The sequence below is a fragment of the Cynocephalus volans genome, chromosome 8 (genome assembly GCF_027409185.1).
Source record: "Cynocephalus volans isolate mCynVol1 chromosome 8, mCynVol1.pri, whole genome shotgun sequence".
NCBI classification, from domain to species: Eukaryota; Metazoa; Chordata; class Mammalia; order Dermoptera; family Cynocephalidae; genus Cynocephalus; species Cynocephalus volans.
Window position 1 is genome coordinate 156,046,580 of NC_084467.1, and position 18,829 is coordinate 156,065,408.

The following is an 18,829-nucleotide window of genomic DNA, read 5'->3' on the forward strand; positions in this document are numbered from 1 at the left end:
GTGGCCTGGGAGGGAAAGACCCACCCTCAGTGTGGGTGGGAACCATCCCACCCACAGTGTGGGTACTCGGGATCCAGAGAGAACAAAAGACAGAGGGCAGAGGTGAGGATCTGTGTTGACTGGCTGGAGCTGGGACACACTCCTGTCTCCTGTCCGTGGACATCAGAGCTTGAGACCCCTCGGCTTTTGGGTTCCAGCACTTACACCACTGACACCATCAGCTTCCCTGGTTCTGAGGCCTTTGGACTTGGACTGAGCCATGCGACCGGCATCCAGTTTATAGACGCCTATGGTGGGACTTTTCTTCATTGCCAGTGAGCTAATAAATCCCTCTCATATAATTATAACACACCCTATTGATCCTGTCTCTCTGAAGAGCCCCGACTAACACAGATGTTGGTACCAGGAGTGCTTCTAGAGAAACAGAAGCTTACAGCTTTGTATTTCTGTGCTGTCAGTTGTAAGCTTTCCTTTTTCACTTCTGATCATATTGATTTAACCTTCTCTCTTTTTTTCACTTAGGGCGGCTAAAGATTTGTTCATTTTGTTTATCTTCTCAGAATATCCACTTTTGATTTTACTGATCTTATTCATTGATTTTCTGTTCCCTAGTTCATTTATTTCTGCTGTGATCTTTATTATGTATTTTCTTCTACTAATTACGTGCTTACTTTGTTTTTTATTATTTAGTTTCTTGAGGTGCAATGTTTACGTTGTTGATTTGAGACTTTTCTCCTTTTCTGAGGTAGGTGTGTATTGCTATAAACGTCCCTCTTAGAACTGCTTTTACTGTATCCTATAGATTTTGGTGTAACGTGATTTTATTTTCATTTGTCTCCAAATTTTTAACATTTTCTTTTTAGTCGTTTCCTGGCGGGCTGCGTTCCCCGCCGTTTCCGGGCGCCAGGGCCTTCGCGGCTGCAGTCCCCGGGCGCGCGCCCGCTTGCGAGGTCTTTGGGCCCAGCCGGCCGCCGTCCCGCCTTCTCCGGCCGCGCGTGCGCGCTGGGGCTGGAGCGCGGACCACGCTGTTGTGTGAGACTCCAGGAGCGCGTGTTGGTCGCTGGGCACGACTCCTAAGCAGTCCTTCCGCTGTGGGCGCCGGAGACCAAGAGCCACCACCCAGGACCAGGTGAGGCGGTGGGGGCGACAGGAGGCTGGAGGCGAGGAGGGGAGGGGCGCGCCCGCGCCGAGTGTCCCCCCCGGGACCCGAATTCACAGGCCCCGAGTGCGCAGTGTCTCAGGGCCGACCCTTGGGCCCTTGCGCCCCTCTGCCCCGCCGCATCCCCGGAGCGCTCTGCAGGTCCCGCGTCGGTGGGCGCCGGACTGTGCGCCCAGGTTTCTACGCCGGGAGGATCGCGCTGCCCCAGCGCCGCTTGCGGGCTGCCGTGGACCGTCTTCCACAGCTCTAGAGCTGGGGACTCCGGCCCTGCGCGCTTCCCCTCTGCCCTTTCTGCCCCGCGTCCACGTTGTGAAAAGGTACCTCCTGGGGGTATTTTACACCCAAAACAGTCCATTTCACTGTGGGTTAATTGAAAAGACAAATAACAGCAGCAGAATATTATTCTTCAGCCTTGAGACTTGTTGACTCTGTTATATTATCACACCTGTATGAGTTTTTCTTACTAGGTGGTGGTAAGAATCATATCTTATACCTTTTATGTTGACTTTTTGTTTTAGAACAGTTTTAGATTTATGGGAAAACCATGGCGACAGTTCCCATTATGCTACACATCATCTTTCCTATTAACATTTGACATTAGTGTGGTACATTTGTTACAATTAATGAACAACTATTGATCTATTATTTAATGAAAATCTGTAGTTTATATTTCCATTTCTTAAACCTAATGTCCTTTTTCTATTCCAGGCTTCTCTCCAGGATACCATATTACATTTAGTAGTCACGTATCCTTAGGATCCTCTTGGCTGTGACAGTTTCACAGACTTTCCTGTTTTTTCATGACCTTGAGAGTTTGAAGGAGTCTTGGTGAGGTATTTTGTAGAAATGTTCCTTAGCTGGGATTTGTCTGATGTTTTTCTCACAATTAAACTGAAGTTATGTTTTTAGGAGATAAACCACAGTGGTGAACTGCTGTTGTCATCATATCACATCAAGGGCCCAGATTAACAACATGATTTATCACTCTTGATGTTTACCTTCAATAATTGGCCAAGGTAGAGTTTGTCAGATTTTTACACTGTAAAATTACTTTTTGTCACCTTTTCCATACTTTGCTCTTTGGAAATAGCTGTAGCCAGCAGTCATGAAATGAGGAGTTATGCAGCACCTCACAGAGCAGAGTATCTGCATGCATTACTTGGAATATTTCTTCCCGGGGGATTTGTGTATTCTCCCACCTTTAATTATTTATTCAAACATTTATTTACATCAGCATAGACTCATGGATATTTATTTTATGATTTGTTTTATAATCCAATAATATTTTATTTTCTTGTACAGCAAATTTCATCTTTGGTTATCAGGGGCTCTTTCAAGTAGCTCCTGTGTCCCTTTGACACATCACTATTGCTGTGAATTTTTTAAAATAATAGACACATCACTATTGCTGTGGATTTTTTAAAATAATATTTTCTTACTTTCTGGCACGGCAAGATGCTTCAGGCTCTCCTTGTAAATGTCCTGCCCCAGTTGTAGATTCAGTCATTTTTCCGAGGTTGTCTGTTTTCTTTTATTCCACAATGTTATTTAAACCAAAATCTAGGTGTTGGGTGTGCTTACAGATAGTAGAGTTTCATTTCTTCTAAGAATAAGAAAATGCACTCTTATGTCTGTTTACAAACACATGTATATATACATATCTGTAAATATTTTAATACATAACTTTATCTATATTAGGCTACTACGAGTTCACACAGATGCATCTAACTCTAACCCATTACCACGTGGATCATTCAAGTTTCCTTCTTTCGCTTATCTGAAACCTCCCATTCCAACAGTGCAAATCCTGGCTCCATCACCTGCAGTTTCCATTCATATTTGTTCAATGTCCATGTCCATCTATAGCAGGATCAGATACATTAACACATACCCCCATGAGAAACAACTTTAAACTAGAGAGTAATACTCATGTATGACTACTTTTGCCATTACAATTATAGCTCTACTCATTTCCAGAGTTACTGAAGTCAGTGATTCCCCCATCCCCTCTCCAGTGAAGTTCATTAATCTAACTATATGACAAATTTATACATTTGTCATACAGTTAAATTCACTTGTCACGTTTTATGTCACACCAACATGCCCCAACCTCTAAACTGTTTTAACTTTGCATGCATCAAGGTTCAGACTTTGCTCTGTAAAGTTCTATAGATTCTGACAAATGCATGGTTTCACGTGTCTACTATTAAAGGATCACAAAGGATAGCATCAGCCCACTGGGAAAACAAACAAACAGCGAAAACTTCTCCTTTAACTATTCAACCCTCCTCATCCCCTTGAATTCTTGGTAACCACTGATCTTTCTAATGTCTGCGTAGTTTCGCTTTTTTTCAGAATGTCAAATAATTTTAATTACAGAGTGTGCAGCCTTTTTATACTGTTTTTTTTTTTTCACCTAGCAATATTCAATTAAGATTCATCGTTGTCTTTTCATGGCCTGAGAGTTTATTTCTTTTTGCCACTGAACATTTATTTTATGGATGTGCCATGGTTTGTTTAAATTTTACCTATTGAACACATCTTAGTTGCTTCTATTTTGGGGAGACTATAAAGCTTCTATAAACACTCACACGCAGGTTTTTGTGTAGGTGTAAATTTTAAAATCAGTTGGGGGAATACCTCGGAGTGCAGCGTCTTGACTCTGGTAAGATGAGGTTTGGCTCTGTAGGAAACTGCCAAACTATCTTCCAGAGTGGTTGTAACATTGTCACCAAGAGTAAATGAATTCCTGTTTCTCCACATCCTTGCCAGAAATTGGTATTTTTAACTGTTAGAATTTTAGTCATTCTAATAGGAGCCTAGCAGTATCTGATTGTTGTTTTAATTTGCAATTCTGTAATGATAAAAGATGTTGAGTGTTTTTTCATATGCTTATTTGCCATCTGTCTGTTTTGTTTGGTTATGTGTCATCTTCAATCTTTGATCCAATTTGTAAATAGGTTGTTTGTTTTCTTACTTTTGAATTTTAAGAATTATTTGTATATTTTTGAGATAAGACCTTTACCAGATATGTGATGTGAAAATATTTTCTCCCATTCTGTGACTTTTCTGTGTGTTATATTCACAGTGCTTTTGCAGAATAGAAATTTTTAATTTTAATAAGGTCCAGCTTACTTTTTAATGGATTTTAGTTTTTGGTGTGGTATCTAAAAAATCATCACAAATCTAAGGTCATACCTGTTTTCTCCCATGTTTTCTTCTAGAAGTTTTACAATTTTTCGTTTTATATTGTCTGGGCTCAGAACATGCTACCCCAAAATGTGGCACCTTGAAGGTCCCTTTCTGAATTTCCTTGACCTTTCTGTGTGAGAACTGGCCATAAAAGAATTCTCTGACCTACCTCTCCTGAAAATAAGTCCTAAGGACCTACTGTTTAGATGGTACAGCTAAAAGATGGCAAAGGGAAAAGGCATACTACACAGAGAGGCTAAGAAGAATCTTCATAAACAGACCTTAGAGTTTCCCCCAGCTCATTACCATTAGAGAATACCCATTTTTGTGCTACATTACTGTTTATTCTTAATTAAACCTAAGCATAAAAGTACAGTTTCCCCCTCATTTGGGGGTCTTTGTTTTTGAGAGCTTCTGTGCCTTGTAAAACTTTGGTTAAATAAATATATATATATATTTTGCTTTTCTTTTGTTAACCTGTCTTTTGTTATAGGAATGTCAGCCATAACCCTTGCAACAGATGAAGCAAGATTACTTTTTCTCACCTACAATATTTTGAGTTAAAATTTGTGAAAGACAAAAGGCTTATGTCTGGGTTCTCCTTTCCTTTTTCTCCCTTCCTTCCTTCCTTGTTTTCTTTTCTTTCTCTCTCTCTCTCTCTCTCTCTCCCCCTCTCCCTCTCCCCCTCTCCTCTCTCTCCTCTAACTTCCTTCCTTCCTTCCTTCTTTCTTTCTTTCGCATACAGGCATCCTATTTCTCCAATACCATTTGTTGAAAAGACTATCCTTTCTTCATTAAATTGCTTTTGCTCCTTCAAAAATCAGTTGACTATATTTTTGTGGGTCTATTTTAGATCTCTCTATTCTGTTCCTTTGGACTTTGTGTCTATTATTTTGCCAATACCATGCTTTCTTGGTTACTGTGTCTTTATACTAAGTCTAAAGTCAGGTTGTGTCTGTCCTTAAACTTTGTTCCTCATTCTTGATATTGTGTTGGCTACTCTGGGTCCATTGCCTTTTCACATAAATTTTAGAATTAGTTTGAAATATCTACAAAATTGTTCAGAATCGCCTTGAACCTATGGATCAACTTTGGAATATATTACAGCAATTTTGAGTCTTTCTATTAATGAACACAAAATATATCTTCATTTATTTAGAACCGCTTTGATTTCTTCATCACAACTTTTTCATTTTTATGTATATAGACCCTGTATATATTTTGTCTCTTTATAACTATTTTATTTTTTGAAGATATTATAAATGGAATTATGGTATTTAAAGTATAATTTCAATTATTAGTATATGGAGAAGTAATTTACCTTTGTATATTAGCCTTGTGTAATGAGACATAAAAAAAGTTATTAGTGCCAAAGGGTTTTTTATACTATTATTATCTGGAATTTTCCACATAGACAATTATGTCATTTGCAAACAAAGATAGTTTTAAATTTTTTCCTCCTTATCTGTATCTCTTATTTCCTTTTTTTTTTTTTTTTTTTTTTGGTCTTATTTCATAAGGACTTCCAGTTTGATATTGAACAGGACTGGTGAAGAAGTGATACCTTTTCCTCAATCTTTCAAAGAAAGCATACAGTTTTTCACCATTGGGTATGATGTTGTCTGTAGGTTTTTGACATCAAATAATATTTCTAGTTTGCTGGCAGTGTTTGTTATAAACATGTGTTGGGTTTTGTCAAATGCTTTTTTCACATTAATTGATATGATTACATGATATTTTTCTTCTTTTGACTATTGATGTGGTAGGTTACATTAACCAATTTTTTTCAGTAGCCTTGTATACCTGAAATAAATCCCACGTAGATTGTATATAATTCTTTTTCAGTATATTCAATTTGCTTATATTTTATTGAGAATTTTTACATCTCTGTTCATGACAGATACTGATCTGTAGTTTTTCTTTGTTGTGATGTATTTGCCTGGTTTTGGTATTAGGTAAATGTTGGCCTCAAAAAATGAGTTAGGAAGTGTTTCCTCTGCTTTTATTTTCTGGAAGAGATAGTAGGGAATTGGTATCATTTTTTCATATATGATATGCATTTGACATGATTTTTTGGTATTTATCCTGATTAAAGCCCTCCGAGCTCTCTGGATATGTGGTTTGATGTCTGTCTTTAATTTTGGAAAATTCTTGGCCATTATCACTTCAAATATTTCTTCGGCCTTGTTATCTTATGTTATTCCAATTGCATGTATGTTATATGTTTTTGAAATTTTCCACAGTTTTTGGATAACCTGTTCTGTTTTTGGCTTTTATTCTTTTTTCTGCCTTTTATTTATCTTAGAAATTTTCTATTGACATATATTGAAACTCACTGATCTTTTTCTTGTCTTTGTTCAGTCTACTGACGAGCCCATCAAAGGTATCTTTATTACCATTACAGTGTGGTTTTTTTTTCCCTGACAATTCCTTTTGATTCTTAGAGTTTCCAACTTTCTGCTATATCACTGATTTGTTTTTGTGTATCATTTACTTTCCCAGTGCCGCACTCTCCTGAGTGCGTGGTGGGGTCGGCCGCAGATTTTAAAAAGTCTAAAGAAACTCAATGGATGGTCCTTGGATAAAATCCTTGATGAGGCTTGTGCCCTGTGATAAGCTGAAACTATGAAGTTGCCCAGTTTTGGGGGCTCTCTGTGCAATGGGGTTGGGTGGGAGGCACACACAGACTTGGAAACAAGTGAGGGTCGAGGGTGGTGCTGCAGCAGCCTGGGGCAGAGTGGATCGTTCAGTGCAGAGCAGCAGCTGCTACGTGGCATGGGAAACTGGCTTCTGGTGGCCATGTGGCTCTCCGTCTTCTCACTCCCTTGCCAGACACACCATGGTCCACTGATCTCTGGCATGAGTTTTTTTAAGACTTACCTAATCTGTGCCCTTTCAGATGATTAATGGTGAAGAGGTTAAACGGGGTTAGTGGCAGGTGACTCTGGGAGGTCTCATGGACCCCAGGAAGGACTTACTCCTGCTCCGTGCCAGAGGCCTTGCAGATGCTCAGTTTTTCTAGCTCTGCTCTGCCCTGCCTCATAGGATGGAGACAGAATAGAGCAGGCATCCCTGTCATGATTCTGGGCCAAGACGGCCTGCGTACAACTCCTGGATTCATCACTCATCAGAGTTGTGACCTTGGTCGAGTAATTGACCTCTGTGAACCTCACCTTCTCCATCTGTAAAAGTTGGGGGAGGACGCTAATGGTACCCACTAAAGAGTGACTGTGAAACTGACATAGATATTCCATGTACTTTGCTTAGCACGGGCCAGTCATTCCCTCCTTGTCTTCATTAGGGGTCCAGGTGGTCCCTAGAGGACCCATCTCTCCAGGAAACTGGACCTGGAGCTTTTCCTTCCTTCCTTTCTCTGCAGACAATGGTGAGGATCACTCGGAAGGAGGCCTGGTCGAGAACATTGAGGACGGTTCCCTGAACACGGGAGGCGGAGGCAGTGCTGGCCGCAAGCACCTCACGCCGGGCATGAAGGAGATGGCTAGGTTCCGGGAGAGAGTCACGGAGCAGCACCGGCAAATGGACAAAGGTGGCAAACATCAAGTTGGCTTGGAGGAGCCCAAGAAGCTGCGGCCACCAGCCGCCAGGGTCAGTGGGGGTTGGGTCTGGTTGGAGGGCTGGGAGGACATGGAAGTCTTGCAGCAGCAGGGGGCAGAGGACGGGAGGGATCTCAATAAGATCCATGCCCTGTGTCACCTGGAGGCAAAGCTCTTTCCAATTTTGCCTCTAATGTATTCTGTGACCTTCAGGCCAGTCAGTATCTTGGGTAGTGAGATGGGCTGGACATATGGTTTCTTGAAGTCTCCTCCTTCTAAAACCTTCTCATTTCTGTTTGGTTTCGGACAAAGGCAAAGAAAATGAATAGCAGGGGTGAAGACGATGCCCTGAAACCCGCCCCTACGGTTGCTATGTGCTTCCCCGACTGTGCTGCCTCTGCCCCTTTCTGCTCAGCTCTGCTTTTCTTGGGTCTCGGCCCCATTTGGGTTTATGGAAAGGAATGGAGCATGGGCCACTGGGTTGGGGTGTGGATGCTCTAGACAATTCAGCATTTTCCGGTAGAGTCCATCTTGGCCCATCGAAGCTGTTGTCACAGAGCAAGGAGAAGCAGGAAAACTCATTCCTTGGGACCTTCTTTAGGGCTTGGGGTTGGGCATAAGAATATGACAATGAGATCCCTGGTCCCACCTACTAGCTGTGTGGCCTTGGGAAAGTCCTTTACCCAGGGGTGAGCTTCTTTCTGAGGTTGCACCCAGCTCCAGTGTTTGTGAGCCCCTTATTCTCACTTGAAGCCTCCTCTCTGTGCCGACAGACCCCCTGCCAGCAGGAATTGGACCAGGTCCTGGAGCAGGTCTCCACCATGCGCCTTCCAGATGAGCGGGGCCCTCTGGAGCACCTCTACTCCTTGCTCATCCCCAACTGTGACAAGCACGGCCTGTACAACCTCAAACAGGTAAGCCTGGGTGCCAACCTGGGCTGCAGAGACTTCTCCTGAGCCTTGGGCCCTGGGCGTGTCTTGTTTCTGCACCACCCATCCATAATCCTCTGAGGTCTGAGAGCTGAGTGGGAGACACAGACTTCTGCAACCACGGGGATGGGGTGCCAGCAGCCAGGCCCTGGAGGGTGGGCCCCCACCCCTGGTCTTGGGCAGGTCAGAGGCTGACTCCACTTACCCGGCCACTTGCCAGCAGCACTTAGAGTCTGGTTGGGAGGGAGCCTCTTGGAAAAGAGATGGGGGTTTAAACCAGCTCATCTCAACTTTTACTGAGCATTAGAATCACCTGGAGCTGATCCTGGGCCCCCACCCCCAGAGAGTGCCGTTCAGTAGGTTGATGGGGACCAAGAATATGCAGTTCTAGCAAGCTCCCAGGGAATGTTGAAGGTCCATGGACCACACTGTAGAATCACTGATTCAGACCACTGGCCTAGTGTCTGATTTTCAGGTATCTCAGGGAATGGAGAATCAGGGATGAGAAATGCCTTTTAAAATGTTTAAAAACAGTAATAGAACAGCATTATAAGTGGGTTCGAGAAAATTCAGAAAGTTTGGGTAAACCGCTCAGGAGCCCTTTTCCTTCCTTCTCCTACTTTCTGTCCGTACACATTGTGATGATGAACGTGCACATGTGGTATTTCCCCCTTAACATTGTAAGTATTTTTTACATAGCCAGGTAGACTTTGTAGTGATGAGCTATGCTCAGTTGTCCTTTTACCTCGTTTCCTCCACCTCATTACCCTTCATATAGGGAGAAGTGCCTGTGCATTTCACAGAAGGCAGAGAGGAGTGAGCGGGAGAAGGGGACAGTATGGTCTGCGGCTAGCATCGTTTTCAGGCAGAGGTTCTCAGCCCTGTTGCACTTTGGGATCTTCTGGGGAACTTTAAAGAAGATGATTGCCTGGGCCCCACCCCCAGGGATTCAGATTTGTGGATCTGGGGTGCTTTCTGGGCATTGGGGTTTTTAACAGCTCCCCTGGTGATCCTAATGGGCAGTGAGGATTGACATCAAGGTTGATGGCTTGGAGCCAGGAAATGGGTACAGGGCTCTGCTGATCCCTTGGTGGTCTCCCTTCCCCACCTCCTTCACTGTGCAGGCATCTTGCCCCTCTAAATATTATCAGCCTAGCGTTAAAAGCTATTTGTACATGTACCCTATAAATGTAAGCCAACTACTTCATTTGGAGCTCAGAGAAAATAGCAATCTCTTCTAATGAAAAACAGGCTATCTGCTATACTGTATGGGTAACTAAAGCGATTTGCAAGAGGAGTTAGCAAGTGGATAAGAGCAGGGACCCTGGGACGGGAATGCTTGGGTTCCCATTTCAGCTATGCCTCTTCCCAGCTGTGTGACCTTGGGCAAGTTACTTAGCCATTCTGAGCTTCAGTCTCTATCTGTAAAGTGGGGATAATAATGGTACCTAATTTGCAAGGTGGTTGTGAGGACTGAATAGCTATGGGAGATATAAACTGAATGAGCAGTGCGTATTTTGAAATGAATATGTATGTAAGATATTAACAGAATGAGTCGTATATATATTGCTCACACAGTGCCTGGCATATACTGAGTTTTATTAGGACGTGAGGTTTTTCACCTCACTGTGTGACTCAACTCCAGTGTTGCTGTGTCCCCCACTGGATGAGACCTCCTTGAGGGTGGGGGTGGAGGCTTTCGTCGTTGGGCATCCCCAACAGCCTTGCTGGTCAGAGTTGTCTCTGGGCCAACAGTGTCGGCATCACACTGGAGCTTGCCAGCTATTCAGTTTCAGGCCACCCCAGACCTGCATTTAAACCAGATTCCCTGGCGTACATTCAATGTTGAGGGGCACACCCTGCAGCGCACACTCAGCACAGGGCAGGAAAGCTGGTGGCCGTGGGGGTGTTCTCCACCTGTTCCTCTTTTCTGTCCTCAGTGCAAGATGTCTGTGAACGGGCAGCGTGGGGAGTGCTGGTGTGTGAACCCTAACACCGGGAAGGTGATCCAAGAAGCCCCCACCATCCGGGGTGACCCCGAGTGTCATCTGTTCTACAATGAGCAGCAGGAGGCTCGTGGGGTACCCACCCTACGGATGCAGTAAACCACAGCCAGCCGGTGCCTGGCCCCATCCACCACCCCCGCTGCCACCCCCTCTCCAGACACAGAGAGTGCTTGGGTGGTGGGTGGTGGAGGATTTCCCAGGAGTTTTGACACGTGTGTTTATATTTGGAAAGAGACCAGCACTGAGCTCGGCACACACCCCTGCCTTCCCCTCCCCAGCTGGAGATGCCTGCACCCTCCCCTTCTTGCTACCCCCCTGGGGAGGAAAGTGGGGGGTTGCCATGGGGGGGGCTGGGGTAAAGGTTTGGGAGGGGAGAAAAAGAAATTTTTATTTTTGAACCCCTGTGTCTCTTTTGCTTGAGATTAAAAGAAGGAAAAATAAAGTATGTGTCTTTTGCCAGAGTCTTTGGGGCCTCCCTGGAAAACTGATCCGGAGGCCCTTCGAGCATCCTTTCATCCAACTTTGTCCCTGCTCCTGGCAGAATGGGAAAGATGCTGCCTCAGTTTCCCATTCATAAAATGGGAATGTGGAGGATGGGGCAGGAGGAAGGGGAATCTCCTGTATCCAGGTCAAACCCCCCATGCAGCCCCAGGAATCTGGTGTTTCCCTGCCTGGACTCCCAGGTGAGGCTTCTGGCCCCATCTGGCCTCTGGATGGCCCTTTACAGGGCAGGATGGGTGGGGAAGGTAGAGCACAGATCTGTCTTCCTCTCGCACATCCAGATGACTGCGGAAGGAGAAGGGGAACGGGAAATACTGGAACTGGGATTCTCTGGCCCCTGAAATAATGGAGAGCTCCCTCCTGTCCAGGGTGAAGCATTTTAACTTAGCCCCAAGGGAAAGGGAGGGGGACTGCTGTTGAAGGCTTGTTCCCAAAGGTGTCACCCCTGAGAATTCAGGCACTGCTCTCTGAGGGGGACCCTAATAACTGTTTGGCCCCCAGACAGTGAGTGTCAGCTGAATACAAAAAACTGTATGTATATAAAGAAATGCAGGCTGAGGGACCGTGGAAACAGGCACAGAATGCCGGCCCTGTTTCTTAGGCAGAGTTCTCCATCGGAGCTCTACACTGTTCTGTTGCCCCTGAACCCCTAATGAATTCCAGGGGGCTGCCCCCTGCTCTGTAGTGGGCCACAGGGGGTGGGAGGAGGAATGCTCAGCCTTTTAAGGCCCGCTGTCCCCCTTCCCCTCCCAGCACATGACAGCCTGAGTTTCTGTGTTGCTCTCCTGTCCTGTGTCATGTGCAGTCTGACCCTACTGGCCATAGAGGAGGGCCCTCTCTGGTGGCTTCTCCCATCCCCCATCTTACCTCTAGCAAGTCTTCAGAGGCAGAGGGACACTTGGGGCCTTTACCAGGTGTGAGATGAGCTTTCTTGGAGTGCAAGAAAACCGGATTCCCAGGAACAGATAGACCCCTGCCAGGAAGGAGTGTGTAGCTGCTCCAGTCTAAGGCCAGAGTACAGCTGCCCGGGAAGTAGATGAATTCTATTAATCCCCATAAGTCCACGAAAGAGGCACTATTATTAGTTCCCCTCTACAGATGAGGGAAAGGTCCCCAGAGGTGCCCGAACTCCACCACCCCCCGGGCACAGCTTGGGAGCTGCTCAACTCTGCGTCCTACTGCCCCCCTGTGGTGGAAGCAGCACGGGATGCCTGCACACAGCCTGGAGCGCTCAGGGCACGGTTGGACCTGTGCCCCGCAGGTCAGCAGTCCCTTGGTGGGGTCTGATTTTCTCCCATCCAGCTGAAGGGTGCTCCTGCTATCCTCTGCCCACTCCCCTCGGCTTCTGCCCCAGGGTGGGGCAGCCCATGCTGGCTCTCCTGGGAAGCACACTGGTTCTCAACCTTGGCAAACGTTTGGATCGACTGGTGCTTAAAAAAATACCGATGCCCGGGCCCCACCCTCACAGATTCTGATCCAATTGGTCTGAGGGTGGAGCTCGGGCAGGGTATTTTTTAAAAGGTTCCCAGGTGATTCTGGGCCAGGAATGAGGTGAGAAGAATGCTGGAGTCAGAACACCTGGGTTTTGATCTGGTCCCACTACTTACTATTTCATTGCCCTGGGGCCAGGTTATTCACCTTCTCTGAGCCTCAGTTTTCCTCATCTGTCCAAAAGGCATGATTTCAGCCCCAAACAACAGGATGGTATCAATGTGAGTCTACAGATATGAAGGTGCTTTGAAAACTATAAGGCTCTGTAAAAGGGGAGGGCTTATACTGGGGCCATTGCTGGGTCAGCCCTCTGCCGGCCCCCATGGCCCAAGATTGCCAATTTCCTTGAGTCCTTTCTGTAACATTTTGCAGTGGGTGCCTGGGGACACCACACCCCCTGCTAGTTTCCATGTCCCTTGCCCATAGTGCTCTCTACCCTAAACCCTCTGAAGAGGTGGTTTTTGTGGGTGTGCGAGCAGCACCCCTGCAGTGGCTGCAGCTACAGAAACCACACTAGCTGTGGTGTTCGGTGCGACCTGGAAAGCTTTGCTGAGGGAGAGCAGAATTGCATCCGTGTAGGAAGAGGGCCGGTTGGCTGTGCAGGGATCTGGACGATGTCAAGCAGGTCTCTCGCCTTCTGGAAGTAACTCAAGTTCAAGCCTGGCCATTGACAACCGCTGGGGCTATACTGCCAGTATATGGCAGCTCGGAGAATTGCAGCTGAGCTTACCCTGGGCCTCTGAGAGTCCACTGTTTCTTCAAAGGTGGTCCCAACAGTCCAGAATGAGTCACCTGGGGATGCTGGTTAAAATTGTGGCTTCACTGATCCTATCCCAGGCCCCCTGAATTAGAAGCTTGATAAGGGGCATGGGGAATCTTCATTGAAATATGCCTCCTGTGTGATTCTTATGTAGGACTGGTGACTTAATTTGTAGGGCCCAGAGCAAAATGAAAACATGGAACCCCTTGTTCAGAAATTAAGAATCTCAAAACAACGGCAGCAGAGCATTTAGCCAAGCACGGGCTCTGTGTGACTGTGCAAGTTGCATAGGGCTGGTCCTTTTCTTATGCCCTCTGGATGTGGAGAATCCTGCTGTAGTCGCCGAATCCTGAATATAGCTACATGTGATGTGATGGTTACGAGCATGCGCCTGGAGGTGAGACTGCCTTAGAATGGGAACTGAACCCTACTACTTACAGGTTATGTGACCTTGGACATGTCTCCAACCTCCGTGAACCTCCTTTACTTCATCTTTAAATATTGGGATGATTTATATCTTAAAGAGTTGCTTTGAAAATATAAAATCATTTCTGTCATACAGTAAGTGCTGCTGAAATGTAGTGCTCCCTGCATCCTAGGCTCAGGGTTAGGGTGTTAGAGTAGAAAGATGAAAAATATTCTGGTCCAGAAGGGCTGACATTCTAGCAGAGGAAACAGCCTTAACTCACTACTGGTGTGAAGGATGTGACCGAGGGACACCCTCCAGCAGGTGCTGTGGGACAGCTAGGAGGAGCACCTACTTCTAGGGTCAGGGAGGTGCCTCAGCGTAGGGAGTGAAGGCAGAGTTGTAAGGAGGAAGTAGGAATTGGAGGAAAGGATTGGGGGCCGTGTGCACACATGTGTGTGCGTGTGTGCGTGCGAGTGTGGGGGGGTCAGACAGAGAGACCAGCACATGCAAAGCTTTAGCCCTGACCTGCGCAAAGAGCTTGGAGGCCTGCATGTGGCTGAGGGTATGCGTGGTCAAGAGCGCAAGCAGGTAGGTGAGTAGCTAAAGAGGAAGCCAGAGAGTAGCCCATCCAGAAGGACCTTGGGTGTCTTGCTGAGGGATTTGAACATTGGACTGAAAGCTCTCATGAGCCAAGGGAAGGAATCTGGGCAGAGGATGGGCATGATTGGACCTGTGTTTAGAAAGTGGCCTGTGACTGAGACATCCTGTGTGAAGGACAAGGCATGGCAAAGGGGTGGGTGTGGAAAGAGCTGCAGTGATCCAGTGGGCGTGAGTCTGATCTGAAAGTGAGGGGGAGATGAAGAGGAAGGGAAGGCACCGAGAAGTTAGGTTGTCCCAGTCATCTGTCTGCAGTGGCTTCCTTTTTCTTTCTTTTTTTTTTTTTTTTGGTGGCTGACCACACTCTAACCAACTGAGCTAACTAGCCAGCCCTGCCATGGCTTCCAAATGGATGAAGGGACACTTGCGTTCTGGCAGGAGGGCTGGTCTGTGAGGTCACTGGCCTCCATGCAAGGGGTCCCCTCTGGAGGGGACAGCCCCTGGGTTGTGGACCAAGGAGACCCTGGGTGTCCACCTTTCCCTGCGCCTACCTTCCCTGAGCCCTCAGAGGAAGCTGACGCAGGCTAACTGAATGCATAACTTTATTAAATAAATGCTTTGTCATGACAAAAGACAAAGATCAAGGAGTAACATAAATCACACGATGAATAAATAGTGTACAGCAATCTTCACTTTTTAATAAAACGTGAGATCCTCTGTTTTTGTTTGTTTGTTTATTTTCTTAAGTACAAAATGCTAAACAGGAGCCGAGCTCTTCCGCATTCAGGTGATAGTTTTTTCTGTTTTTTTTTTTTTTCCCCCCACACACTGGTTTTGTTGGTTTATTTTACCATCCTTTTTACCAGTAAAGACTATGAGCATTTATTTATTTTTAAAAGTCAAAACACAAAAGAGTAGAGAATAGAGCTACGGTATGTATGCATATAAAACTATAAAGAACTACAGGAATATGTGCTGTGGTTATTGCTCTTTAAAAACACAAAAAACCAAACAACCGGTAGGCAACTCGGAATCTGAGGGAATCTTGTCTGACAACTGTGCTATCCGTGAGGGCCACTGTGGGACGGACGGTGGTGGAGATGGGACTCAGGCTGGTGACCAGGGACAGAGAAGGGGGCTGAGTGGGCGCATGGTGGCAGGGGCCCCTTTCCTGTGATCCTCTTCACTTGCCCTCTCCCCATTCAAATGGATTTAAGGAGAAGAGGCCAGAGTCTGTGAAATGGCTAAACTATATACTCCATTAGAAAACCACGAAAGTATGATTTTTAAAAAGAAAACAAACCCTAAAGGAAAAAAGAAAGTGGAGAAACGGCACAAAATAATTCTTGCACTTTAGTGGTTTTAAAAACAAAGACAGTACAACGCTCAGGTTGCTGGTTGGGAAAACCCCCATTCCCTTGTCCCAACGCTTTTTAAAACTCAGCCTCCTTTTTCTTGGAAGCCAAAAAATTCCTTTTGGAGACTAGAGAGTCTCTTCTCCTTGGCCCACTCCTCTCTGAAGCTCCCATTCTAGGGGGTTCTGAGTTGATGGATGGAGAGGGGTCCTGCTCCACCTCGAGGGGGGCTTGGTGGTTGCCGTGGCAGCCCTGTCCCTACCGAGCAAGGTGGTGGTGGGAGTGTGAGGGCGGTGGCTGAGACCCACCTCCTCAGAGGAGGTTGTCCCTGCGGGGTTGCCGTGGAGACCACAGAGCGGCACCGAGGACATGGGGCAAGGGAGAGGCGTGACCACACAGGGCCTCGCTGGGCCTCCTGTGTCTACCTGCCTCCCCCGCCTGGGGGCTACATGTCTCCAGGCCTGTCTGTCTGGGCCTGGCTGTCAGAGAAACTTCCCAGTCTTTTCCTTCCCAGGTACCCTGCTTTACCTGGCATCAGGGCAGGCTGGGGGAAGGGGATGAAACCTGGCTAGGCCTCCCTCAATGACCAGGTAGCAGTGGGGGAAGACGGAGGTGTCCTCTCCACTGCTGGAGTGAGGCATGAGTCAAAAGGGGACGGGAAATGACCTTCCGTGGGGCAGGTGGGCCACACTCAAACCTGGGGCCACAGATAACCCGGAGTCTAAGGCCTCTGGGTGAGCCGATAGTTAGCCAAAGGCCAGCCTGGGGCAGGGAGACCCTGCCGAGAACTTAACATGCTTGCACCATTCCAAACCTGCCTTTCCTCCCACCTGTCAAGGGGAAGAGGGTGCACCTTCCTTCAGTGACTCCTTCCTGTGGTCTCCCCACCATGAGCTCAGCCAGAGCTCCCATTTAGGAAGTATAGTTCCATCTGTCCATGGAGGTCCAGCTTCCTCTAGGTAGTAGCCAGCTGCCCAGAGGCACCCCCTGCAAGCAGTGAAGACTCACAGGTTTGCGTTAATAGGCATGAATCTGGAAGCCTGAAGAGTCTGGCGGACTTTATCCTGGCCACGATCCCCCACCTTATGGCTGGCTGACAGTGAAGAGCCAGCGTAAGGGGCAGAGGTCTGTTCAAAGTCTGCAAACAGTGCAGGGGGGGAGCCCCTCCCAAGGATCAAGTCCAGGCCTGGGTGGGGTGGGGGGAGTATGCAGTTCCTGGCTCAGTCTTTTCTTAGGGGGAATGGCACCCCAGTATCCACTTGGCAGATCCCTGTTAGATAACTGCTCAAGATCCAAACAAAGAAAGGGCAGAAAGAAGAGTGACGTGGAAAAGGTTTAGGATACTGGCTTAAGACATAGAGAAATCTGAGTTGGGCTTGGGACAGTTGTGCAGAGAGATGGGTGCACTGACAGGGCAGGTCAAAGTCCCCATGGCTGCCATCCCCCTTGGAGACTGGCCGCCTTTCCCGTCCCCAACCAACTGTCCTGTCCGGGGGAGTAGGAGACACCCCACACTCCAAAGCTGTAAGTTCTCTCTTACTTGAAATTTGTTTGCTTCTCCGCTGTCCCTCTTTGTTGCCCCAAGTTCGGTGTTGGAGGTGGTCCCCCCTGTGCCATGCCATCAGGAAAGAGTGGAGGGAGTGTGTCCACAGCAAGAAAGAGGCCCCTTGGCCAGTGTCCAAGCCCCCTTGCTGGCAGGCTGTCTTCAGCTTTAGGGGATAGTTCCAAGGCTGCCCATTTTTTGAGGAAGTCAGTGGAGAATGGGATTTTCCTTGGTTCAGAATCTGGCTGCCAAATGACAACACCCCTGAAGTATCCACTCCCTGGCTGCCCTGGGCCTTTCTTCCACCCTCCACCTCAGGGAGGAAGGGCGGACTGGCCAGAACAGACAACAGCTCGTGAGACTCTGGCCTCCGTCCCTCCTGCAGGCTGAAGGTGTCCCATCTGAGCACACAGTCTTGTCCCTTCAAAAGCAGGGCCAGTCTCTACCGGTCCTCGTTCTCATCCAGATTCTAAAGTCTAGAACCCACCTAAGATCGCCTGCCATGGCTCCACGTCCTCGATTAAGCTCCATCTTACAGCCTGTTCCCCATTTTCCTCTCTCTTCCCTCCTGAATCCCAGAGGGCTCATGAGGTGGGGAAGCCAAGGAAGGCTCGATCGGCTCTTCCCACTCTCTGCTGCTCCGCTCCAAGGCTGCAGTGGGACAGTCAGGCCCTGCTCCTCCAGCCCTCTCTGGCCTGTGTTCCCACAAGTGAGCCTTGTCACCACCATCTCCCTCTTTGCCATCTCTCATTTCAGTCTCTCTCCTGCTGAGCCAGTGTGGAGACTGAGAGAGGCTTTCAAGATACAGGTTCTATCCAGAGGAAATGCAAAGTCTGGGGCAGAGCCAGTGGGTCAAACTTGGACCTGTAGGCTTGCTTGGTGTGGAGTCTAAAGACAGTCACTTCCTGGGGGTCTGAAGCCTCAGATGGGATGTACTGGGGAGCATGGTGTGCACCCCACTGCATGTGAGCATCCTCCTGGCTTGGTGGGCACAGAGAACACGCGTGGGAAATCATTAAAACCCAACACTATGCCCCACAGAGTGGCGCTTGCTGCTCACGGGAAACCCCTGCCTAGCAGCCAGCAAAACTGACAGTACGGGTTGTCTTAGGAGAATACGGGTTTTCCTGGTTTTTCCAGAATGGGGAAGCTCCTTAATGCCCCCATAGGAACTACTTTGAAAAGTTAATGCAAACCTTAGGAAAAAAGGAAGGAAGAAAGAAAGAAAAAAAAAAGATAATAGATTTATATGCCTATATATGACTATAGGGAGCCTTGTAGATAAATACAAGCCCACTTTTTTTTTTCATCCTATCCTCCTCCACTGAGGCTG

The 18,829-nt window shown here is 47.1% G+C and overlaps 1 protein-coding gene across 1 annotated transcript; it reads left to right on the plus strand.

The window, feature by feature from the left end:
- Positions 1–1,001: 1,001 nt before the first annotated feature.
- LOC134383879 (insulin-like growth factor-binding protein 2) lies at positions 1,002–11,282 on the plus strand. The gene is made up of 4 exons (XM_063105374.1): positions 1,002–1,129; positions 7,731–7,957; positions 8,679–8,819; positions 10,775–11,282. Exons 2-4 carry the CDS (start codon positions 7,838–7,840, stop codon positions 10,937–10,939), a joined length of 426 nt encoding a protein of 141 aa, XP_062961444.1. The 5' UTR covers positions 1,002–1,129; positions 7,731–7,837; the 3' UTR covers positions 10,940–11,282.
- Positions 11,283–18,829: the final 7,547 nt, after the last annotated feature.

What these genes read in the sequence shown, in the direction of transcription:
- LOC134383879 (XM_063105374.1), top strand. Translation starts at nt 7,838, where the DNA reads ATGAAGGAGATGGCTAGGTTCCGGGAGAGAGTCACGGAGCAGCACCGG. An exon ending in TGCGGCCACCAGCCGCCAGG is followed by an intron (nt 7,958 to 8,678) that starts GTCAGTGGGGGT and finishes CTGTGCCGACAG; the next exon opens with ACCCCCTGCCAGCAGGAATT. An exon ending in GCCTGTACAACCTCAAACAG is followed by an intron (nt 8,820 to 10,774) that starts GTAAGCCTGGGT and finishes TTCTGTCCTCAG; the next exon opens with TGCAAGATGTCTGTGAACGG.